Below are 25,653 nucleotides of genomic sequence, written 5' to 3' on the forward strand. Positions count from 1 at the left end.
TAACTAACCTGCTCCCGCACTTCTTTTTGCCTTCATCTTTCTGTTCCCTTGCACTACTTAATTCTTTACAACACCTCTCCACAAACCATCATTTCCCTTCCTTTCCTTTCTAGCCTACCTCTCCTCTCCCTTAATGCCCTCCTGTGGAGCCACAGAAGTCTGTATTGAAGACAACACTTGGCCACAGTCTGTGAGCGTGTGTCATGGTTCTCCAACCCCACTGCACAGTCTTTGTGGCAGTAATGCCATAATTACCCCCCATTACGGGCAACAGAGATTGAGAGAGAGGTATGTTCAAAGCGAAAGATACAGGGAGAGACGGGGGGTTCGATGTGATGAGAGATGGAGGTGGGGGTACAGATCGGCTGAACGGAGGGTTGAGTGAGGGTGAAAATGCTGGAGTGTGTCAGAAATAGTGAGAAAAACAGTGAAAGACGTTTGGGGATTAATATGGTGGTCAATAGATAAATCACAATGGACACAGTCTTGGAGCTGGTGTGTCTCAGGGGACAGTCCCACCCCTGTTGTGAAGAGTGACATTAGTAGAGATGCAATATCTTAAGCTTCGTTGGACACACATGGATGGGCCACTCCCTTTAAACACAGAAAACAAACACATGGACATGTAGGTGGAAGAAAAAAAATCAAGGAGCACAAGAGAAACATGGAGTCAGATATAGTTTATCTCAAATCATAAGCTCGTCATCAGATTGCAATTAAAAGGCCATGTAAACACAAAAGTTCTGGAGTTAAAAGCATCAATATTCCACCTACTTCCTACTAAACCCCCAAATACTAAATCAGAAAACTTGCCCTGATCAAACATCTTCTTTTGGTGATTTAGAATTTATAAGCAGCTGAATTATAGAACACAGCTGAAATATATATAATTTATATTATCTGTAGAGGCAGTTATAACATAATGGATAGAACATCAACTTCTGTCAGGGTGGAATTTTTCCAGTGTTGAGCATCTTACTTCGGATAGCGATACCTCCTAGAATTGAGCTCAAAGCACAGCATGTTTGCACAAACACTTGTGTGTTCATTTGGGAATGTACACAGCAAAATAGCATTTAAATTGCAAGATAACAATGCTTTGGGTCCTATCAGGAAAAACCACCAAAACAGCTAAAGATGCAAATAAAGTGTCTTCATAAATACACCATTTAGGCTTGACAGGGATGCTAAGGCTTTCATACTGCTGTTGTAACCCCAGGGAGGACACAGAGAAATTGCAATTGCCCACAATTCATTGAGTGGATGATTAATATTCTTCAAAATGGTTTATGTATTCATGTTCAAAGCTTCAGGGTTTGAATGCAGAGACAACGCCAACGTAGAGTTGGATAGGCATGATAAAGTCCACGCTGCCCAGCAGGCATGGAGGATTATGAGTGTGTATTTGTAAGCAACTTAAAGTGCAATGCAGAGACTTTGAAGGCATAAGAGCTGATTCCTAATTAATTTCCCTCTGAAAGCTACATTTACATGCATTGCAGAAAAAGACGGCGTTCAAGAGTATAAAAGATTAAGCTGCATGAAAAGCCTAAAAATACATTATTTTGCAGAGCCACATTTATATGGTCTTGCTTGTAAAACCCTTTCGGTTCATTCTGTTGTTCATCCTTTCTGCACCCAGACTTAATTTCTTTTCAAAACCATGAGCTTCTATTTATTGCTTTATAACCTTTTTGTGATGAGCAGAAATACAGTGCATTAATTAGTGTGCTATAACAGGGAGATCAAATGGTATTGGTTTAATTTCATATGATATTATGTATAGAATTAAATACATTGCATTATGTTTATCATTGTTCTGTTGAAAATAACTGTGAAAGCTGAAAAACAGATGTTTGTGTCTTAATTATAGTTTTTTTTAGTTGTTGTTTTGACAATTTGGTGTAAACAATATGACAGCATGCATCCTGCTTTGTATCAATGGCTCAGGTTGTTGTTGGTGGTGTTGGTGTAATGGAGTGGGGGATATTTTTATTGGGATACTTTAGCCCCCTAAGTAGCAACTGAGCAGTATTCAAACACCACAGAATACTTGACTATTGTTGCTCATCCATTTATAACCACAGTGTAGACATCTTCTGACGTGACAAAGCTCAGATCATCTCAAACTGATTTCTTAAACATTACAGTGAAAATAGCCTCCACAACTTCTAATAGAGCACATTTGGGATGTGGTAGAACTGGAGATTTGGCTCATGATTGTGCGGCTGACAAAGCTGCAATAACTGTGATGCTATATGTACCAAAATCTCTGAGAGATTTTTCCTGCACCTTGTTTAATCCATGCCATGACAAGGAAAGGGGGAGGAGTGGAAAACATTGCTGGGCAGAAAGCTGCTTGGATTACAGTTTTTAGCCTGATACCGCCAGGCCCAACTTGGGAAAAGTGGAAGAAAATTGATGGACTGTATATGGAGTGGCTCCAACATTTGACTGTACATTACGTCATCACTCTCTGCTGCTGCAGTGGGCGGTATAATTCCAACCTTGTGCATTAAAACGGTACTGTAGAATGCTATCATAAAGGACATTTGTTCCTTGTCCCTTGCTCCTTGTTCTTGTGTGACCAATTTATTGTCAAAGACGCTGCCAGCAGTTGACCACAGAGATGAACTTTATGATGCAGTTTCCTGCTCAGTAGGCACAGAGGCGGGTATGTGACCACTATATTCTTCGGCATCATTTCCTGGAACTTGGCCCTGTTTAAAGTGAGCATAACAGATTTCCCTCCCACAGAGTTACTGTTAGAGTGTTTAGTATAATGTATGGTGCCTGGGTCCGAGTCAGGCAGCATCCACTGTGAAAGCCAGAAACATATACTGAAAGGGGTTGTCCCAATGACACCCATTAGGGAAAATTAACAAAGTGCTGGATTTCACTTTGTCTGGTTTTAACCAACACTGTATTCACACCACCCGGAGATGTTTTGTAACAAAGTACTTTTGTTGGGCTCATTTAGGTAAATGACTGGAACAGAAAACAGAAATGATGCCTGGTGAATCATGGTGATGGTGCTCTATTGATCAACAGAGCCACTTGGAAGAAATGTGAGTGATATGAGACTGCAGCATCCCGAGTTTCCATTTCACTCAGAAATGCTTCATCACTGTGCAAATCCTGCACTGTGACTCACACGCCACTATGTATGATTGCTTGGAAAATAGCTATGTGATCATCTATTGCTCAGCCAAGAAGAAAGAGGCCAAAAGAAGAACGGTTGAAAGGGGGTAATAGAGACACATAGAGACACTGGAGTGGACAGAGATGGAAGGCACATATGGAAAGAGAGGCCAAGAGTGAGACAAAAGGATAGATCAAAGAATCATGGTGGGATGTGAAAGATGGCGCTACAGCACATCATTCTTTCTTTCCTGCATTGTGGAGGCATGAGAATTAATGCAAGATTACAGCTACCTTCACTTTTTATCTTTTCCCCTCTTTTTTTCTCTGCCTATACTTTGCTATAATTCCCCAGGGCTATATGTTACCCATCCCTTGACTTTGGAATTACAGTTCTTCCCTCCTCTTCCACTTCTAATCTGTTCCCTTCATTATTCTTTCATTACACATCTCTGTTTCCTTTGTAGTGTCTCTGTGTCTCAGTTCCTCTTTATCCCTTTGCTTTAGGCTGATGTGTCAAATATTCTCTCTGTCAGGTAGTTTAATTTTTGACATGGGGTAAGGGTGGGAAATCACATAAAACAAGGGACTATAAAGTAGTCTGTCGGATTTAGTTTTTGAAGGTGTGTCAGTGTCTTATACGGAAGTTCAATGAGTGTCTAAAAATGCTGACAAGTGTTGGTGCTTGCAGAATTCCTACAAGTTGTGACAATAATACAAATTTTGCAAGTTGTTTTAAAGATACTTGTTTAAAAATCCTTTTGCATGCTAATGAAAAAAATACAAAAGGAAAATCAAAATTAAAAACTGGCCACTTTACTGGTGCAGTTAAGAGAATGAACGTTTTGCGCTTGGCAAATGTTATCATATGATCTGAATATGGTGAACAATGGGTCAGTAAACATACTTTCCACTTTTCCAGTCATCTTGGTCGACCGTCTTTGTTTTCTTGCAAAGACACCGGAGGCTACTTCAACCAGTCTTTGTTCCCTGAACTCGAAGATGGCTGATGTGTCTGTTTCTTGTCACGAGCTGGGGGTGGGAGTACGAGATGTGCGACAAGGCTGTTGATACAAGAAAACTGGTTGTATAACCAAAGAGCACCATCCAGCATCCCCATCTACTGTCTGTCGTCACTGAAAACTTGTACCTGGGCACCTGTTCTTTTGTTTATGAAATGAATCTCAGTGCAGACTAGGATTAGGAAGTGTCCTATTCAGCACTCTCTGATATTTGTTAGTGATGGAATCAGGAGAGATAAAATCTACCCAGGATGTGATGTTAAAGAGACACTTGAGTCTGAAAACAGTGCTTTTAAATTATTGGCCAAACTGCATTCCAGTCCTAGTCTAAGTGTATGAACTTTGGATAGTGACCAAAACAGTTAGCTGACTCATGCAGCTAGCATACGTTTCCTTTGCAGAGCAAGGTGCCTGGACATCCAGTGCTTGGAGTAAGACTCTTTAGATGGACCGAGTTGCATTGTGGCATTATTAATTTATTAATGGATGTCCTTTTGGAGGGATTCTGTGGATGTTTAATCCCACCTAGATTGGAAACATACCAAGGATCTTGTATGAAGCTGGAAGACAGCAGGCATATGGTTTACCTTTCTTGCGCTGCGCTAGTTATGAAATAGGTCCCAGGGAGCTGCAATAAATGGGTTAATGGAGTGCATTTAATTTTTTTAAGTCAGCTATTAAGACACAAATCAGCATAATGGCAATATTTAGAGGCAAGCAGAAATCGTCTTGATTAAAGGCTGCAAATGAAGCAATGGCCTTCTCAAAAAGTGTGGGCTGTTGGTGTTATATTGGGTCATTTCAATGCTATGCTGAGACCAGCACCAGCACGATCATTTATATTTTCACGGGGCTTGGCTTTTGAACACATGTTTATATTTATACTAATTATGACAGCTGTAATTCTTGAGTAACATTTGAATATACAATTCTGTAATTAGTTGGCTTACAGTGGATGAAATAGTAATTGTTTAAACAAGCACAAGTACATTCATTTCATTGAACCACTCATCTTACGCGGTTTTAACAAAAACTGGTTTCATTTTTAATATGTTTCACTTTTGTGTCACCTGGAACAAATCGACCATTCTGCTGGCTTCAGCAAATAGTAACCACACTAATCACTTTATGTATTAATGGACTGGGTACATCCACTTCCACTATTTTCTTCCTGCATATTCCTCACCTCTACAGTACTTATCTCTCTCGTTGCCACCTGCTTATTACTTTGTTTCCTTCATTCCTCAATTGCACGGACTTGTATAATCCACTTCAGTCTCATACTTTGTCCTCTTTCATCCAAATCACTTCTCCCTTCAGCTGCAGCTCCATTAGGTAATGAGTCAATACAGCTACTGTATCTATGACTAAAAGCCTTTTGTAAAAATGCCCTATTCTTGGATAAGTCAACGTAATCCACAGCTATGCAGGATGATAAGTCGTATTTAAGTTGGTGCAAGACTGATTACTTCTTCCACCATATGACAGACGTCTTGTTAGTAAATCTCTACAGCATGGAGAGATGATTATGGCTGGGTCGATATCAGGGACGAGTGGCTGTATTGATGTTAGATAGCTGATGGGAAGAATTTCTTCCCTCCCTCCTTCATAGCCAGAAACACAGTGAAGAAAAGAGAGTTTAGAAGAATCAAAGTGTCTAAGTGTGCACAAGCTGCCTTAGTCTTAGCTACTTCCCAGGAACCCTGTCAAGTGTAGAGAGAGCTGTTTGGGATCCAGCCAACCCCATCAACAAATCACATCCATGGCTAGTGTAGATCTATAAATAAGTCTATGTTAAAGTAGAGCAAGTTTGCAAGGATCCTATCGCCTTTCCTCTTTGAACAGGACTGAAAAAATATTAACGAGCACTTTTGAGCCAACTATGTTTGGAATGCGTGTCTTTGAGTGCAACTGCTCCACAAGGGGGCTATTATTACCTGCAGGGAGTGTCGATTGTTTAGAGCTGCTCATGGTCATCAAGTCCCCCGCTAGAAAGAAACTGCAGCTGGGTAGATGTTTATGTTGTCTTCAGATCGTAAACCCATGGTGGTTTTTGTTTTTCAGTTCCAAGCTTATGGGATTTGACATCAATCGGTTTCATCGGTCAGGCAAGATCCACTCCCAGCACAAAGACTTGTATGACTATACTGTGGATAAGCCACTTAGATCCTCATGATAATTGTTTATGTGAGCAGTAAATACCAAAATAGGCTGTGGCACACCCTTTAAAAACCCAAAGAGATTCTGAAGAGATTTCATGTCTAAGAATGAATGGTATGTCTGTCAATGACAGACAGCTTATCTTGCTCCAAGAAATGGCCTCCAGTTGCTTTGAAAATGAAAAACATTATTTGCAATATATGCAAGTTGGGGATGTTCCACGTTAAGGGTCTAAGCAGGGCAGGAAATTTAAGAAGAATATTATGGATGGGCATGGGTTGTTCTAAAGCCTATTTTATTAAGGCCATTTATTTATTTATTTAGCTAAGTCATTACCTTCTCAATGTCCTGGTCAAACACATACTTTGAGCTTTGGCCCATGTCTAGATTGAATTCAAAGGTTCCTAGACAAACCAAACTATTAATTATGACTGTGATTCAACCTTATGCATTTCATAGCGTGTTCCTTATAAGCTTAGTTAGATTTTTACGTAAGGGGTACTGTTTTTGAGCTGAGAGTCAGTGAGGCTCATGATAAAATCACTTTTAACTTCCCTTTAAGAGATCCTGCGGGCCCCCATGGACATATAGGCCCACGATTAGTCAGGCAAGTCTTTTCATTTCAAGGGAGAGAGAGAGAGAGAGAGAGAGAGAGAGAGAGAGAGGAAGGAGGGGGTTGTTTTGAGCGGAGAGGGGGTTACCTTTTGTGCAAATATATCAGCCAAGTAGACTGCCACCAGCATCAAATTTCCGTGTGTGTGTGTGAGAGAGACACGAAGAGTGCGCTGGACTCATTTTCCAGAGTGAGCGAGCGACAGAGAGTGAGAGAGGTTCAGAAAGCTTTGGAGCGTTTAAAGAAGAAACGACTTGCTGCTGTGCAACATTTCCACTCTGTTCACCCTTAAAAGACATTTTCCCGAAAAAGTTGGAAACGCGGCCATGGACGGGATAACATACGGACGCACGCTGCTCTTGTGCACCTTGCTCCTCTGGGTATTTCAAGGTAAGTGTCTTTAGTACTTTCCGTTATATTTTAAACGGACTCACTCCTGATTAACTTTCCCATGCTGATGACAGCGTGCTGATAGGATTTCTATGCCTTCGGGCTGAAAATGTATACTTTCTTTTTTTTAGTAGGGGAGTCCGACTTTGAGATGTCCGCCGCTTAAGCCACAAACCTGTCTGTCGGCTGCGTGCCGCAGCGGCTTATTAAGTTCTGAGCTATTTCATTAAGTTTGCCGTGTCTGTAATTTATTGTTTTTTCCTGAGAAACCGTAACCGACTTATTTACAAATGAGTGAAGCAGGACAAACCGAATCTAGTGGAAACCGGATTTATTCCCGGTTCAGCTTTGCACCAGACACAGGTCGCGCAGTCTCGATGAGTTGTTCACTAACGGGATGTTGCGTGTTGCACCTTTGGCTTTGTGTGGATGTGCGGGAGTTGCATTTCTGCAGCTAAATGCACTTTTTGACTGCGGTACGTTAGTTTGATGTGCTACCCCCCCCCCCCCCCCCCCCCAAAAAAAAACCCGACAACAGCAACAACAACACACAAACAAACAAACAAAACGCCCCCCAACAAGAAAAAAAGATGTCCAAGTTCAGATAAAGTAGCCTGTAGCTGGAAGAGAATCTACAAAAAGCTTTAAATCCTCTGATCACTTCAGTGAATCTCTTACCCTGAAGTGAAAGTCATAAGCTTTTATTGTGAAGACCATGTTGCTCCTCTCTTATTCTGTCTCATTCACGTCTGGCTGCTGCGGTGCAGTTTCCAGTTTGCAGTTTCTAGTTGATGTCTGATCTGCGGGATTTTCTGTCTCCTGTGTTGGCAGTGAGCCTTACCCTAAGCACCCCTAGGTGCTGCCAGGGAAACTAAGCCAGTTTAAATGCAACTTGATTTTAGCCTTGCATGTTCTTTGTCAGAGAAAAGTTTAGGATTGTGATCAAAGCCCATATTTCAGAGAGATGATGTGGAGCTGCATCAGGTTTATAGCTGTTCTAAGTGTGGCTGAGGCGATCTCTCCTCATAATATCACTGTAATATTTCACTGCTTAATTTCCTTAAAACATCGACTACATCATGATTTTTTTTTGGCATTTACCACATGCATGAGAAAGGTAGAGGTGTAGTCAAGAGTGGTAGCTTTTTGGTTGTCTATGGCAATAATAGACATTGTGGGTTCAGCACTTAAGATGACCTGAAGGATGATGGTTATCTTTTTGTCTTTTCTTACACTCTGTTTCCTGCATCACATCACAACAGTTGTGCTTTGCTGTCTGTTTGCCCTTTATTGAGCTTTAAACAGGTACCTACAAAAAAAGTGCCCTGTAATTAATGAAGTAAGTAGTGCATCACGCATCAGGCAGCTGTGCCGCATTGATTTAAAGGCTTGGCTCCAGGTGCTGTGCTCCCCCCTACCCGCCTGCCCCGTTCCCTCTGTGCCACGCCCTAGAGTTGCTGCTGGAAGGTCTACTTAAGTCTGAGGATAAATCTTTCCTTTCCTTTTTTCCTTGGAGGTAAAGTTTGTCGAAGTTCTCTTTTTCTTTGTCTTTCTTTTGGCTTGGCTTTGTCTAATAATACCATCTTGTTATCTTGGGATTGTTTCATACAGACCTACATTCTCAAGTCTGCTGTCTCTTAAGTAGAGATTGTGCACATAGGAGAAGTTAAACTTTAATGCCAGTCAGGGCATTTCACTTCCACTTGCATTTCCATTTTCTACATGCAAGCAGTGCAAGCTCCAACTGTGTCAGTGGTGAACATGGACCTGAGCTAAATAGAACAGATGCACAAATATAAACCACCCGGTAGTCATATTTTATAGTTTGTTTGAGACTGTTCGGGCATGGGAAAAAAAGTTATCTACAAATGGTACAACCACTCATGATAGCCACAGATACCATGACAGCACCCTCTACTGACTGTAAACATTTTGACAGGAACAGTGAAGGAAGTGAGGAGTTACAGAACTTCAAAGTGTGCAACGAAGAAGGTCAGAGAGGATTACAGTCACTGGAAAAGTTGGACTATTAAAAGATATCATAATTATTTCTGAGGTTAAAATGTAAAAGGACAGTAAAATTATTCTTTTGGTAATGATATTTATTTCTACTTTTTTTCTATCACAGTCTGAGTGCTAAAGACGGATACAGTTTATAGAGGCTTAGGATTTATTTATTTATTTATTTTAGGTCTTACCATCTATGTGTACTGGAGCCAACGGGCACCTCTGCATTGGATGTGTTGGATGCACATGCTCTTAGTTTACTCAAAAGGAAAAAGGCCGTATGTATGGGCATGCCAGTAATTATTTAAGTGACACATGTGTATGTGTACTATGGCAGCCTGGATCACCCTTAGGTGCTCAGCATGCTGACGCCCTGAGTCATACTGACCCACTGACCCGTTCACTCACACATTCCTCCCGTAGGAATCAGCATTGAAAAAATTTGTAAGTCTGTTGGAAATTAGCAACACAATATTTACAGCTGAGACAAAAAAAAGCAATTAGAAAAAATTTAATTGGTGAAGTTAGTGTTTTGTGTTATTGCTTTTGTAAAATATAAACAGTAAAGTTGCTGAAGTTTAAGGCTGTTTTAAGTATACTTACAGGTTATCGCCTCCCACACCCCCCAATACCTCTAGAAGACACACTCTGTGATGCAGAGTAAAGAAAAGCAGAGTTTAAGTCAACAGTGCGTTCTTTGTGGTTGTGTGTATGACAAAAATGATAAGAGTATTTTTTGTGGGAATTTACTGTAAATGTTTGTCTCAACTTTTTATCTGTGACCAACCTGTGGTGTTAGAAAGAGCCTGTGGTGTTGGTGTTAGAAAGATGGTGGTTGACTTTCTCACACTATGCTTCCTGCAATGTCTTTCTCTGGCATCCCTAATAGAAACAAATGCAGTTTTCATGAATTAAAAAAAAAAATCAGAATCTGTCATTTTTAACCAAACATTAAGCTTTTTACCTTGTGTTTTCTTAAGTTCACTTACTTTAATGGATATTTTATTTCCAATTGGACCCTTCACGCCTCAAAAAGTGCCCTGTAATACAGTATATTTATAGTCAACAGTGGCTTCTTAGTTGTTTTGTATATGTCAAAAATAAGTTTATCAAAATTTGTTAGTGGGTATTTGCATAAGTTGTGTTAACACCATAGCTATGATCAGCCAGTGGTAATGTAAAGGAACATGTGGTCGTGGTGCCCATACTCTTTTCATCCTTTCTCATGCTGTGCTTCCTTTTTTGGAGAAAAAGTTTCTTAAAGTTCTGTTGTCAGTGTTTTTGTGTTGTTTGTGTTGTAAAACACACACATTAAAGTGACTGTAAAGGTTTTTTTTTTATCCTAATGAAAAGTACTGTGGGATTATGGTAAAAACTACTAAAGATAGTCAAGATGGTTACGAACAAGTGAAGAGAATCATTGTGACAAGCATCAGCTGAGTTCAAGGTGTTATCCCTTAACATGTACGGTCAGCCTCTTTGTCTAACACCGCCCTAATTCCCACAGTCATTTCCTCACGTTTAATTTCTGTGCCCCCTGCCAGACCAGCTTCAAAAGTGCACCCCCTGCAGTGATGTGTAATTATTATGGTATTAGGTCAGAAAAAGAGCCATTTAGCCGCAAGGAGGTAGAATCTAGAAGACCTTTTTCACGGCTGTCCTGGGTCACTTGGTTTGAATTTTGAGGAACCACACGCTTGTATCCATTCTTAAATTTGTGAATCCTACAATGGATATGTTTGCACTGAAAGAACCCAAAAACATAGATACCTAGTTAATGTGCACTGCACTGGAGTCTGATGTTCAATACTGGGAAGAAGCAACATACGTATCTCAGTGTTATTTAAGCCTCTAGGGGTGGTGGGTTTGGAGTTGGAAGGCTGTAATTATGATGTTTGGGAATATATGTGTCTGTGTAACAGTAACGAAATAAATCACTGATGGAATGAGAGGCATACCTGTGGACGCGTCATAGCTTGCCCTGCGATGTGTGTGTTTGTTTTGTCTTCACCTCAAATTCTATGGAGGACTTCCTTTCTCACTTTAAAGCCCCCTCTGACCACAATTCACAGGCAGTAATCCACATATAAACAAACAGTTAAAATGCGCTTTTCACCTCACCATCTCGAGACAGTTTTATAGGTGAAAAGCTGGAGACTCTTCACTGCCAGGTTGCATTCTTGTGCTTTAAATGGATTTGACTCAGTCGAACAACCTCTGGCCACAAATTGAACATTATTCAGTAAAAGTAAAGGGCACATTCAGGTTTGACTTGTGGTTGGAAGTCCATTTAGTAATCACTGGGTTTAGAGAAGGGAATTTTAGCATGCCCGCTAGTGTTTATAATTCGCAGTGAGTAAAACGTTAAAGCCCTTTGCAGCAGTTCGATAGGGCGCTAATGTTAGCTCGTGAGCTGGCACTCAGCCCTGATAGTCTACTGGGAATCTACAGATGGTAGACTGTGTGGTTAATCTTGGAAAAATCAGTCAGTAAGAACGAGAGAAGGATGTGGCTCGCAAATGTAATGGAAAAGTTTTTTGTCACTCTCATATATAACAAGAGTGTCAGAATGGCAAGGCAAAACTGTGATTACACACACACACACACACACACACACACACACACACACACACACACACACACACACACACGCAAACAAACAAACAAAAGGTCTGTTTCTCCAGATTTGCTTTGTCTATGTTCCCATCTCTCTCACTCTATAATCATGTTTCTTATTACTTGTCTCATCTTTGTATTCCTCTGTCTGCTTTACATGCTGTCTTGGTCTGGTTGGTCTTTATATCTTGATCTTTATATATCTAAGTCCCTGCATTATGACTTATAAAGATTTAATGTTTCTTTTTTCTTTATTTTGTTGGTGAGGCTTCTGGTTGCTTTTACACCCATCTCTAGAGCTGTTATATGACAGATTTTTGGCCACTAGACACGTCCTTGTTTTGCACTTTCCAGTGCACTCATTTCAGTAATCATGTCTGTCTCTGTCACAGTTTGCATTTGAATATTTATTTCGATTTGTTTTAGTAGAAAAATATTAAAGCTACTACTTTATAATAATGCCACAAATATTAAGCAGTAACCAATGTAATCATATGGTTTGGCCTGTTTGTTTTAAGGCTTGCCATTAGTGGATGTGTAAAGAACGAAGGAAGGAAGCGGAGAGGAAGGGTAGGATGGAGACAGATCAAGGGATGGGATGAGAGATGATTACAGCTCACTATTGTCTTGCCACTTTGTAGTCTTGTTCTTCTTACCCCAGGGGAGGAAGTTGACAGCAGTGGGTAATTTCAAATACAACCTTGAAAAGAAGCACTTCCTTAATTGTGCGTCCTTGCCTCAAAATGTGTATATGTGGTGGCAAATTGGGGCTGGCGGTTGCAATTCAGGGTTGCAGCAAAATTGAAAATTCACACAAAGCTTTTTCAAGAGACGAGGTTAAGTGCTACCAGTCCATTTAGCACGAGAGTGCCGGAGCAACATGCAGATAAAAACCGTTATGTCTCACTGTGTTTGGGGGAGGAAGGTACAAAATAGGAGCAATGGCTTGAGCTCTTTTATATATCCAGTGTTTTAATCTGTGCCATAAAACAAAAACGAGCTACAGTCATTTGTTTCTGCCACACAACATGGATTCGCAAATCCTGTCCTGTGCAGTAGTTTTCGGCAATCAAATAGCAGCCAAGAGACAGATAAAACTGACAAAAGTGATAAAGGCAGAGATAGCGGGAGTAAGATCAGTCAGGCTGAGTGTGTCTGGATTGACGAATGCCAATTAGGAACGGGGAATGTCACGGAGAAAGCCTGCATCTGTGGCCAAGAAGATCATTTTCTTGGCAGTGGAGAAGAAATCCTAACCCCTGTGCCCCTCCAACCTTAAAGCCTCCATCTGACTGTTGGCTGGCAGAAGGTCCTCAGGGAGCCCCGCAAGCTGTTGCTTTTCAGACATCAACAGTTGCCTCAGCAGCAGTTGTTGAATGCAACCCCTCCAAAAAAGCCCTGTCACCCCCCTTCCTTCACACACTAACACTTGGGGTCCATTACCACCTTGTGTCTTTCCATACCACTGGCTTTGTCTGGTATGGCGAAAGGCGAGAGTAAAATTGTAGAACTGGTGCTGTGAATGCACTCGGAACTAAACTTGGTTGGTCTGTGGTTCATTGTGTATTTATCAAACATTTTAATAAAGGCTACTGAAAAATGAGGGTGAAATTTTACACACTTCATGTGCCACTAAAGTATAGTTTTCTAAATGTGGACAGAGACCTGAATGGACCCCTCTCCCAGGAATTGTTTCGAGGGTGGGGCTGCACTATAGTGGAGCCTCGAGGGATTTTTACTTCTTTTATCTGTATCACATAATGATAAGAAGGAGATGAGGGTGACTTGAAGTTCAGTAGGTAACTGAATTTTTTCTATTTACTCAAACTTCTCCGGTGGTTTTCCCAAACCTCAATGAGTAATCTGTCTTTTAAGCCACATTTCATGCCCTATCACCCTGTTGCATCTGTCAGAACATTCTTGTGCCCCTTGAGTTTAATCTAGTTAATGGTTAAACACCAGTGGTTAACCTCTCCAGTATGATTGGTCACTGTTTGACAATGAGATCTTATTGCTTTAACTAGGCCATGGGGACCTGGGAGACTGGAGTAGTGAACATTAATCCTTTGCAATGGGAAGGAAGAGGTAAAGCAGAATGCGGAGGAGGGGGAGGGGGCTTGTGGAGGCATCTGTGGGTTAGGCTCAGAGGCGGTGTTTGTGTTACACCTCTAGCAAACACCTTTGTGGGTGTTTGGTTCTTTGAATTGGATGTTTTCTATGACTTCATGCCTTTATGTGTGAGAGCATGTTACCTGAGAGCAAGTCCATAATATAGTCACTGAACAGCTCCAGTGTCAGTTTCAGAGGCTTTGAGTTAAAGAATTCACCTGAGGACATAGTTGGCCTTTGTTTTATGGAGGCTTTACTTTACTAGAGCGAAGCTGAAGCATCGACCATAACACTTAAGTTTTCTTTGCTCCTCTCTGCCTGTGTGAACTTGAGTTTGAAAGAGAAGAGTGGAGGAGTAACGTTTCAATGTCCTGACTGTTAATGTTCTCCGCAAGTCCCATCTTGTGGAAGTCTCTTTTGCTCTGTTGCATTTCTCTCTGGAATTTGGTTGTCAGTCTCTTTGCTGCTCTCGACTTTAACTTCTCTACGTCTCTCAAACTCATTAGTGTTTCTGATCCAGTAACCTCTTTTTTTAATATTTCATCCATTATCTGTCCATCAACCCCATCAGGACCTAATACATGCATCCTTTATCCTCCTGAGCATGTGTTGTCGAAACATCACCACAGCTCAAGCAGAATGCGCCAATAGAAGCAGCATCTCTCAAATCCGTGGGTTTTCGGTGCAGTGAGGAAAAGGAGTCATTTTTTCTATAACTGACATTTCAGCTAATGACAATATTCAAACCAGAAGGGGTTTGACTCGCTGAGCAGCAACTTTCTGATTTTGTAACAGTATTTGTAAAGTTGCATCAGTTTGGTGCAGTAGCAGAGAGCATTCATGCCCGTCTTTGTTGGCAGCGCCGAAACTGAACCGTGTGGGTTTGTTCCCCGGTTGCCTCCATATTTGGGTAATACAAGAGGAGTCAACTTTCATGTTTTCATTTTTTATTTAGTCTAACAGAAAAATGTCCAAATGTGTTCCTGGCCCATATGAATATTACATCCAAAATCAATAGCGTTCAATTGGGTTATGACTCCATCGGCTAAATGACTCCCCAATTGCATGTCTGTGAATTCTTCGGAACAACAATCATGATATGATGGATAGTTATTGTGGGTATAATGGCAGACTAACATAGTGCCTAATTGATTTAGTCTCTTGTTATTAAGGACTAAAGTAATTATATTCCTAGTAGTTTGCCGCAAAAGCATCTCGCATTCTGCCCCAGCAGGCATAGTGCAGCATTAAGACTACATTTACTTAACCATTATTCTTACTGAATTATTATCAAGCAGTTGGGACCTAAGCGTTCTATGCACTGATGCAGTAATTTGATGGAGCACTTGTGAATCATGAGACTGGGTATTTGGTCTTTGAGAGAGGCTGAGAGGTCTAGGATAGGAGTTTGGTGGACCTGCTTTGATCCCATTTCCCACTCACACCATCCTCACACACTCATACTCTTTGAGATTTGTCTCCGCGGAGAATGATGAAAGATATGCCAACTCTTCATGTTGATTAGCAGTCTAGGCGTGTGCACTGCTCTTTGTGTGTATGCGTGTGCCTGTGCATTGAAAGCTGTGTGTGAGGGTGGGATTGGTTAATGGCAGGGGCAGAGAGGACACATGTTCAATAATAAGGCCTGACAAAGAGGGACAGGCAGAGGGAGGGATAGAGGGAGGATGGGAGGATGATGGAGCATTCGGTATGTCAGTGCTTTTCATTTTCATCGCTCCCTTCTTCTTACAGCTAGAAATCAATATTATGATAACTAAAATATGCTCCCACATTGAACTTCATCACAATATGATCAATCACGTAACAAAAGCAGACTGCATACACAGAGCTAAGCATATAAGGGCTTATTTTGCTTGGAATTATTGATTTAAACTAGGAGTGCAACTACGAATTGATGCTGTAATCATTTAATTGCTATTTTAACTATAGCAATATTGAAGAAAGACAAAAAAAAGTTATGATTGCATCTCTAATTTGGATCTGTGCATAAAAGATGACATAATTTATCATCACTTGAATGATAATTATACTAGTGAATACAAATGAAGCTGCATATCTCAGCTTTTTATGTGATCTCTCCTACACCCTGGATTTGTAGACCTCTGTATGTGAACAAGTGTACTTAATCATCTTTTTTTCATACATTGTCCTGATTAGAGGTTATGTGACATGAGAGGTTTTTAGGCAGTAGTAGTAGATAGTAGTAGAGTAATAGCAGAGACAGAAGCTATGAGGCAGGGTAAGATACAAGTGTATTCCACTCAACCGTTCACACATGCTGTAGCTTTGGGACTCCTCAGAGCTTCACTGTGTTATGTATTTTACAAGGACTCTCTGCACCTGAACAGTGCTACATTGTTAAGGCATTCCTGTAGGCTGTTGGAATGCAGGTATTAATACTGGGCAGATTACACACATAGCAGAGAGAGAAAGAAAGACAGGGAGAGAGTCAAGGAAAGAAAGGAGGCATGTCGAAGAGAGGAGGTGCCGAGTAAAGGGAGCAGAGGAAGGCAGCAGGGTTGCCCAGTGAAGTATGGTACTTACTGAATTATAGTTGTAACTATGTGGGAGTTCATGTCTAGAATGCAAACCACATTAACAGAACTAGTAGATGTGTGTACATGTCACAAAGGGGAGAGTTCGCGCTGGGTGTGGGGCCAGACGTTGCTCTGTGTGTGGGCACTCGTCACTTGAAGCAGCTAAAGCTGTTAGAAGCATGTGAACATTACTGCAACCCCAACATAACTTAGAATCCGGACTTAACAGAAGTTATAAATAGGTGTGTGTGTGTGTTCAATCCCATGTCAATGGCAGTGCCAGCTTGTGATGGGACAGTGGTGAGTTTGTAGGCAAGCCCACACGAGAATGCAGAAAGGGTCCTCAACGGCTTGAACAATCCCACTTTTTCTTTTCTCTTTCATTTTCATTCTTAACTCTTACTGGCTTTCCCCCCATTTGCTTCAACATAAGGAAAAATTTTCTTTAATCTTTTTTTCTCTCTTAAGGATGCTAGCTTAACTTCTCTCTTTTTGATCAGTGATAGTTTCTTTTATTAGACTCTGTCTTTTTTTGATTTACAGTGTATCATACGACGCTGCAATGGTTGTGGCTCCTAGTTTACCAGCTGGTGGTATATGATCCAGCCTGTCAGAGAAAAAGCCTGTTCTCCTTGGCAAGGAAGTTAGCAGGTTAAAGCTAGCCAAAAATCTACCATCTATCACATACACCCTTTTCTGTAGCCCCTCACCCACATACAAACTCTCCACCTCGCCCCATCTGTTTGTGTTTGTGTGTATGTGTGCCTATTTGGCACAGATAAAGGGGCAGTTGGTGTAACGGTTCACAAGAGCACCAAAGCCCGGCCCACTATCGGCATGACAGGGCAAAGATAGTTAAGGCTCAGGGTGCTGGAATAAGCAAAGCTAATGCTAACTCTCTGCTTATATACACTTGGAGGTGCTTCATGCTAGGAGCAGTTTGAGGAGATCCAGACCTTATGGTTATGATGCTACCAGCCAAACAATGTCATGCTTGTCTTCCTGCTGCTATCAGCCTGCTCTCTCTTCTCCCGCCTTGGTTATATCCAAGTATCAAAGCAGTACTGACTGTCCTTCACTGAATAATCCTCCCCTTCTACCCACTTCTTCCTGTTTTCCACTCTTTCTTGGCTTTCTCCCAATGCACAGTTAGCTAGTTTAGCAGGAAGGAGGAAACTGGCAGTGGGTACAGGTGAAGCAGAAAGAACCGTACAGTCATAGACTTAAGATTTTAATTGCACCGGCTGTATCTTACGCTTTCACATTATCTCTTTTTTTTTTATCTCTCCTATTAGCCACCCAGGCCTTTTTGCCTGTTTCACCTTCATTCAGCTACTTTTATGTCCTCATATCTTTTCTTGCTACTGCTATCATCATTGGTAGTCCTTCAATTTTGTTTCGCTCATTTGACTTTTTACACCACATCCCAGTGTCAGGGCCTTCTTCTGCTGTTTCTCGTCATCTATTCCCACTCGACTATGTGGTCAGAGCCCCTGCAGTGGATTATCAGTCAGTTGACTCACAAAGGGCAGCTAAAGCCTCCAGTACAAACATGAGACAATATCCAAATGATTGGCTGCTTGGCTCTGGACCATGGAAACAAGCTGCCATATCAGGCTGAGCCAGGCTTGGTCCACAGGTCTGCCCATAGACCACATTATACTGTAACACTGATACACTGTAGTGTTTTTCTTTGTTTGCTGCAACTGGCTTCTGGTGTAGCACAATCCAAAATGGAATAAATTATCAGATGAATATAGAAACTGTGATCGATTGCTTTTACATGCAGTTATAATGCGTATTACTGAGAGGTAGAGTTTACTATGCGAAATTCATGTAAAGTAATTACAGTAATGGCCAGGAAGGAAGAAAGAGGAAGACAGAGAACACAGAAGAGATTTTGTGGATGTAGTGAAGGAGGACATGCAGTGGGCTTGTGTGACATGAGGGGATGGATGGTAGGGAAAGCGTGAGATGGAGGAAGATGATCTGCTGTGGTGACCCCTAAAGAGAGCAGCTGAAAGAAGTCTGGTTTTTTTTCAGTAGTTAATAAGGGCATATTTAGCCACCAATGAGTCCAGCAAATGTTTACCTCCTCCATCTTTACTAAATAGAAAGGTTTCCCCAAATTGCTATAAACTCTTTTTCAAGTAGCTGTCCCTTAATTTTCTGTTAATTGACTATTCGTTGCAGCTCTAATTCGTGTATATAAACTATATTCTGTTCAGCTTCCATATGTTTCCTGGTATTTGTGAAATGTTAGAGGTGAAGCAACCAGTTGGTGTGATTCATGACAGGAAAGGGTGGTGAGCATCTGGGTGCTAGTATGCTGAATGTATACTCTGAGTATAAAACCTCTTTAATCTTAGGAACACACTGTCCCCAATCTTTCGAGTCATCTGCCTTCACTTGTGCATGGCTAAAACTTAAACTAAAGTGTTACCTCCATGTGTCTCCCTGCTACCTCAGCCTGTATCTCACAGCTCATTATTGAGACACATGGTTGGCCCCGCTTCCCTTCCAGCTGCATTTCTGCTTAGAGATGGATCGCTGAAGTCATGGAAAATTCTGGAGGTCTAATGACAGACAGCTTCCACGTCTCCTGTCCATCAACTTAGCTCACCTCTCTTTCACATTCCTTAGGTCACACCTGGTTAGTATTACTTGCTTCTTCAAGGATTTGACAGATACCCCCCTCTTTCCTCCTCATTCTACCCCTGCCTTATACCTGTATGGACAAGCTTTTACTTGCCAGTGAAAACCTCTCTCAAACACCCCATCATAAATGTCAAGATTTGCCCAAGAGCACCCAACATAACTGCAGAATGTATCTAATTATAGGTTTTACAACAGCATGCAGTTCTGTGTTTTTTTCTGACATACGGACTCAAGATACATTCTTTCAGAAAACCTCCCAACACTGTTAACTCAAAATATAATCATGAAAACAATTCTGAAAATGTAAATTGAATACTTTACATTCGTGATCTTGAAAGCAGTTTTATCAGTAAAGTATGGATGATGACGAGTCGAGATCCGGTAAGGCAGCGTCATCACCTTTGAGTTTGTTTTATTAAAATGAGTTCAGTTGCGTTACGTCTGCTTTCCCCTCTGCTCTCCACCTCCCCCACCCCCATTCCCGTAATGAAAGGAATAGCTAACAGCTATGGATATAGCCAGAAGGTCGCAGATGTCTGGTAATATTCAGGATGTATTTCATTTCACCCCCTTCTCTTAATTTTCACTTCAGTTTAGCAATGGGTGATACATTGCGCTGATTTTCATTTCCCATATGTTGCTTTCAAAATTAGCAAAACATAAAAGCACTTTTATCTTTTTCCATCTTGATCGTGGTTGTTATCTCCAGTCCTTTACCCTTTGTTTGACTCCCTTTTCTTCTCCTTGTTCTTTAACCATTCATCAATGCTATCTTCCTTCTTCTAGCATCACATGTGTTCATGTCACTACATCACCTGATTCTTAGAGGGGATGGATGGTGCCAGGGTTGTAGAGGTGTCGATAGTTGTTCTTCAACACCCCTGAAAACTTACAGAAACCTCCTTCTCTTGGATGTGCACAGCAATCCTTGGCTTACAAACATATGATGTTTTATTTCCTCCATTATGCTAAACAACCAGCACTTACGATGCCCACACGGACCATCGGCTTCTGTAAAAAACCCAAAGCAAGCCTACTGGGTCAGAAAGCAGGATTTTCTTTCAGGCTAAGAGCTTTATATTGTAATTTAACAGAGAATGTGTTTTCAAGGAAAACAACGATAGTCAAGAATATATTTTCTGGTGTTGTTGAGGATTCTCAGACCAATATTTAATCACTGAAAGTTAGTGTTCATTAATATGACTTTTCTCCACACTTTAATTAAAGAAGAGGAACAAATCACTCTCCACACAGTCAGCCTCTGTGGTATGCTGCAGCCATGATTAAAGTGATACAAGGACACCCTGACACACTCCTTTCATATGCTTCATTTTTCCTTTGATCTTTGTATCTCTGAAAATTAGCTTCACATCTCCAGGCCAGTCTGGTGTATTTACTTTAGTGTTTTTTTCCTTCCTGTCAGCGTCTGTCATCTCTGTAATCTCTGTAATCTCTTCATGAAATCACTCGAGTCATTCTAACTTCATAAATGTTTTGTTTTCCTTGATATGGTATCTTGCATGAGAATTTGAGACAAACGTGGATGTTGCAAGAAGAGATGGGATGTTTGTTTGCATCTGATAACAAAATGGAAAGAAAGAATAGTTGGTAACGATCATTTACTGTCACACAGTGTCGCATGGCTGTCACATGTTTGCACGTCTTTATTTCCTGTGCTTCGTGACCCAAAGATACGTGTTGTCTGTACTGCTACAAATTACAGAAAAGTAACAAATCCTGACATGATAAAAAGCTAAAAATGATCAAAATGATCAAAAATCTAATGATTTATTTTTAATTATCTGAAAATAGTCAAACACACTTAAGCTTTTAACATTAAACGAATCCCCTCCCCCCCAGTTAGTTTCAACCTTTCAAAAATGAGCCTAATTTTAGATGATGACTCATGTGCTAATGTTGCTCTCATGCACGCCATTTTCTATCAAAAGAGAAACCATACTAAAGACCACTATACTGATGAAATGTCTGTGGCAAACAAAGGCCTTGCATAATTGTACATTTATATGTATTGTGTATTCATGTTAGGATGATTTGTAGTGTGTGTTTGCTGTGTTTTTGTGAAAAGAAGCACAACTCAAAGGGTCAGAGATCCATCTGGTGTGAAGATCTCATGGGAAGCCAAACACATCACACATCAGCATTTGACCTTGAATATGTACACCATTAAAAAGACGAAAAGGATTAATGGTCCTGTGTTTTATTCTGCGAAAAGCAGGCCACAGGCACCGTGTTATCACGGAGAACTGGCATAGAATAGGTCCAATCTGTTTTTGTGTTGTCTGGGTTATAAAAAGGGACTGCGAATGCTTTGTGGTTCAAAAGCATGGTAGGGGAGCAGAGTTTGGGTTAGACATTTTTCATTGACATTATTCCGTCTAACCTTCTCCCCTCTCAGCCTCTACTCACTTCCCATTGACCAACCAACATTCATCTGTCGCATTCTCTTTCCATGACAACACCCCGCTGATTTGTTCTTTCTTTGACTCTTCCAGCAAACTCGAGAGCCCTCACCTGTACCTCCCCCTCCCCCTGTCCACACATTAGCCCCGCAGTATCTTTGTTTTCCATCTCCTGGACCTGCAGGTCTGCGCACGTTGAGACACGTGTTGTTTTGTCTCTCTCGGGTTTCACACATTCCAGATATTATCTCCAGGCTCCAGTTAGCTTATCTAAGGAAAGGCGGTCAATCATTTGACAGACAATGATAGATTGCGCCCTCTGAGTCAAGCCTGATGACTCCAGATGAAAGGCCTGCCGAAGGGGTGGCCTTGTCATGTTGGACATTTCAAATAACTTTGCTCTCCTGTTGTGGTTACTTTCCGATTTATCTCGCAGACTCACCAGAAAAGTGTCCCCGAGATCCGTTCAAATTAAAATGAATGATTATTATTTAAATCTTTGCTTCATTTGCCTAATTATTTCATCTGTTGTCTCCCATTTCTTTTCTAATCACATCATCATCCAAGCTATGAATAATAATTTAATAAAGCATTAATGAAAGTGAAAAATGTACGGGGTAGCAGATTGGAATTTTATGAGGACCGGAATAATGCACCTTCTGAAAGTCTCTGGTGAGCCTTGATGTGTAAATGAGTAAGACATCAGTGGTGCCTAAGTCAGAAAAATGTCCAATTTATGAGAAGTGGCTTCATAAAAAAATCAGAGCTTGAAATTGAAATTATTCATGGTTGACATTTCCTCGTGTTTCATTCTGCCATTTTAATTTTCAGGCTCTGTCGTTACAACCTTGGTTTTATCAGGTAACTGGCCGACAGTGTTCTCATTGTGTGTTTATTTCTGTCCCTGTGCGTGCCACCGTGTATATATCCACCTCTAATCCAGCCTTGGGCAGTTTCTGTCCCCTATAGGCTCAGTGTCAGCAGCTCGACTTTGATGTCAAGCCACAATTTATTCGTCTGTCTCTGTGGATTCCCCTGTTGTCCACATAATGTCAGGCAATCAATAATAATGTGACCTACCTATCTACTCTTGACTACCCACTGCTCAAGTTATTCACCCCACTGGCTGCACGGTTCCAATCTCTGACCTGCCCCTGCCCCTGAAGAAACCCCATATTCCCAATACTGCTTTTACCAATAATGCCTGTCTAGCTATGACAATAACCTATGTGTCTGTTACTGTGGTAACATACAGCCCTGTAAAGCAAAAGCGACCCCCTGCTTCTCTTGTTTAAAAAATAGTCTGTTCCTAATGAAAACAGATCAAGTCTGGAAGAGTAAGAATGGACACGGGGAAGCATAAAGAAAGTGAAAAAAATCTAATCAAGAGATGAACAGCTGCTTGTTCATGAATATATTTGCCGAGCCACCATATTCCCACCCCCACCCACCCCAACTCTTTCTCCCTCTGTTGAACCCCCACTGTATTTCTGAAGAGCTAATAGAGAGTGGGAGAAGACAGGTGTGCCATTATACTGCAGATTAGCAAAGAATGCTAGAAGGTTAAAACAGTCTGCCTAACTCAGATGTGCATTTGTGTGCGAGCTCATATTCCTCTGGAATTGCATTAAAATCAGTGTGTGTGTGTGTATAATACATGATCTGAATGCTTGTCATGATATGTATGCTTGCCCTGTCCATATGCTGAATGATATTTGAAATATGCTCACTGGGTGTGTAAATGTATGTGTGTGCGTGTGCATACCACATCTTTCTTCCGTCTCCTTGCCCTACCCATGTGTGGCTGAGTGCTAGGACCTCGCTATCTTCTAGTCTCCAGCTTATCTGCTTGCCTGTCTTGGAGTGTTGGTGCAGAAAATAGAAACTACTTAGTGGGAATTCATTCTTTTTTCCTTTCCTTGTTTGAAATATGTCCTTCACATGCAGCAAAATACCGTGCAAGAAAAAAAAAGTAATGCAGTGGGATGTGAACAGTGATGTGGAATGCTTTTAACTATCAGTAAGGCCTTTTTTCATTTTTATAATGAGTTATCTGCATGAGAAAACTGTTGGCATCAGTTTGACTCAGAATTCTATTTGGAAAAGCAGCCTGCATACGAATGAGTGTGCAGCTACTGTGTCTCCATCCATAAATATGTTGCAGTTAGCTATGTGTGCACATGGCCGTGTATATTTTCTCCTACCACCTAACGTCTTACAGTGTGGTTGTTAGTGGGTTTTTCCAGTTCCCAGCCTCTCAGCCAGCCTAACACTAGCCAGTCAGTCAGCCATGTGGTCCCTCTCCACTCTAATTAAACTCACCGTGGTTCCAAAGACACAACCTCTATGCCAAACTTTGTGTCAGCTGCTGCCAAAACCCGTGCATGTACGGGTGTGTCAGAATGAGAAAAATGGAGAGGGAAGAGTGGTGTTATAAGCACATTTGCTTCTCTTTTTACTTAGTCAAGATGTAGTAGAAGAATGTGCCAAGGCACAGGAGGACCAGTGGAAGAACAAATGGAAATGTGGGAGTAGAAACAAAGAAGGATCTACAGTAGACAGCACATTCAAATGATTGCCTTATGAAGGAAAAGAGGGAATTTAGTGGATTTAGAAATCAGGGAGAAGAAGGAGGAGGAAAATGATGGAGAATAGTAATTAACTCTGAATTATTCTATCTTTGAGGGATCAGGGGGATTAATCGAGGCTTTGGTTTGGATTCTGCACCTTTCCCTCTGTTGCACCATGGGAGTCTGGTTCCTGTATGCAAATGCGTGTTTGTGTGTGCACACATTTTCTGTGTGCATGCCCGCATGTGTCGTGGTGTAGTCCAGAAGGCTTCATGTGTCTGTGCCAGTGGGCTTGTGACCATATCTACCAGCCACCCAGCCAGCCAGTGCTGGTGTGTGTATTGATGTGTGACTTTGTACCCCACACTTACTGAAGTTCATCCAAGCATTATAAGTTAATCCGCCATAATAGGCAAAAAAACAGAAAGTGGGGGTCATGGTAGGTAGGGTTGAGGGTGGTTGCAGGGCATTAAAACATAGTGAATGTGTGTTTCTTTGTCTCTGTGTATGCATAACAGTCTGCTATGTGTGAGGTATGTCAGTCAGGAGAGTGCAGATTCAGGGCTAGACACATCGTTTTAAATCCCAGGTTTATGTGCTGTTGGGACAGCAAGTGTTGATAAGCCAGTCAGGAAAACAGCACGTCATTCAGATAAAATCATGACTTTGGCTGCCCTAAATCAAAGCTATAAATCCCTCCAAACATGCTAAAAAAAATTGTTTTTTTTTCTCAAGTGACTAATTGATCTAGTAAGTAGAGGTGAGGAAGACAAGTTAGAGTCTAGTGGTTTTGCTGATATACTGCATGGAGGTCAGCAGTGGCAGTGAATTTTGCCGTTCTTAAGGAAACAACAAAACATATAGTGTGCCGAGTCGAGAGTCATATATTCCGAGCACGAATTGAATGAGCTCACCTTTAGCCGAGACTCGCAGTACCTCTTAAACACCGAGTGTTTTCACTGTCAACACTGTATTAGTCTGTTTGTCCAGACCATGAAGACCTAAGAAGAGGGAAGAGCTGAAGGGCAGGTGAAGGGTAATTTTGTGATGGCTGAGGAGTGGAGTTAAGCTTTACCCAGCCTGTCTCTGAGCAGTGGTCCATTCTCTATATACTGTTTCTCACTATCTCTTGGCCACTGCCTTTCTGCATTTCCTCATTTTCATTTTTTTTGTGGTTCTTCTAGAAATTAAGATTTCCAAGCTGTTATCGTGCACTTTAGTCAGCTTCCAGGCACAAAGAGGCATGTGCCTTTTAAAGCTGTCATTACCACACTTTTGGCTCTTTTCTTTCACCTTCACCCTATCTGCCTTCCAGTGGGTTTACCCATTCCTCTCTATCCCTCTATCTGCTCCTTACACGCAGACTTAACCAGCCTGCTGAGCACGATG

The 25,653-nt window shown here is 41.3% G+C and overlaps 1 protein-coding gene across 3 annotated transcripts in view; it reads left to right on the forward strand.

The window, feature by feature from the left end:
* The first annotated feature begins 7,058 nt into the window (after positions 1 to 7,058).
* Positions 7,059 to 25,653, forward strand: part of bcam (basal cell adhesion molecule (Lutheran blood group)) — a 47,955-nt gene continuing 29,360 nt past the window's right edge. For 2 of the 3 annotated variants that reach the window (XM_086311229.1, XM_086311230.1), the window contains exon 1: positions 7,060 to 7,326. In XM_086311229.1, the coding sequence (XP_086167355.1) occupies positions 7,263 to 7,326 (64 nt within the window). In that variant the 5' untranslated portion in view covers positions 7,060 to 7,262. Of the gene's footprint in view, positions 7,327 to 25,653 lie in introns of all 3 variants that reach the window. The other variant, XM_086311228.1, reaches the window with a different exon arrangement.

This window comes from Aulonocara sp. 'chitande type north' Nkhata Bay, linkage group LG11, assembly GCF_057382095.1.
Source record: "Aulonocara sp. 'chitande type north' Nkhata Bay isolate Kocher_YH1m ecotype deep benthic linkage group LG11, A_spYH_male_GT1.1, whole genome shotgun sequence".
NCBI classification, from domain to species: Eukaryota; Metazoa; Chordata; class Actinopteri; order Cichliformes; family Cichlidae; genus Aulonocara; species Aulonocara sp. 'chitande type north' Nkhata Bay.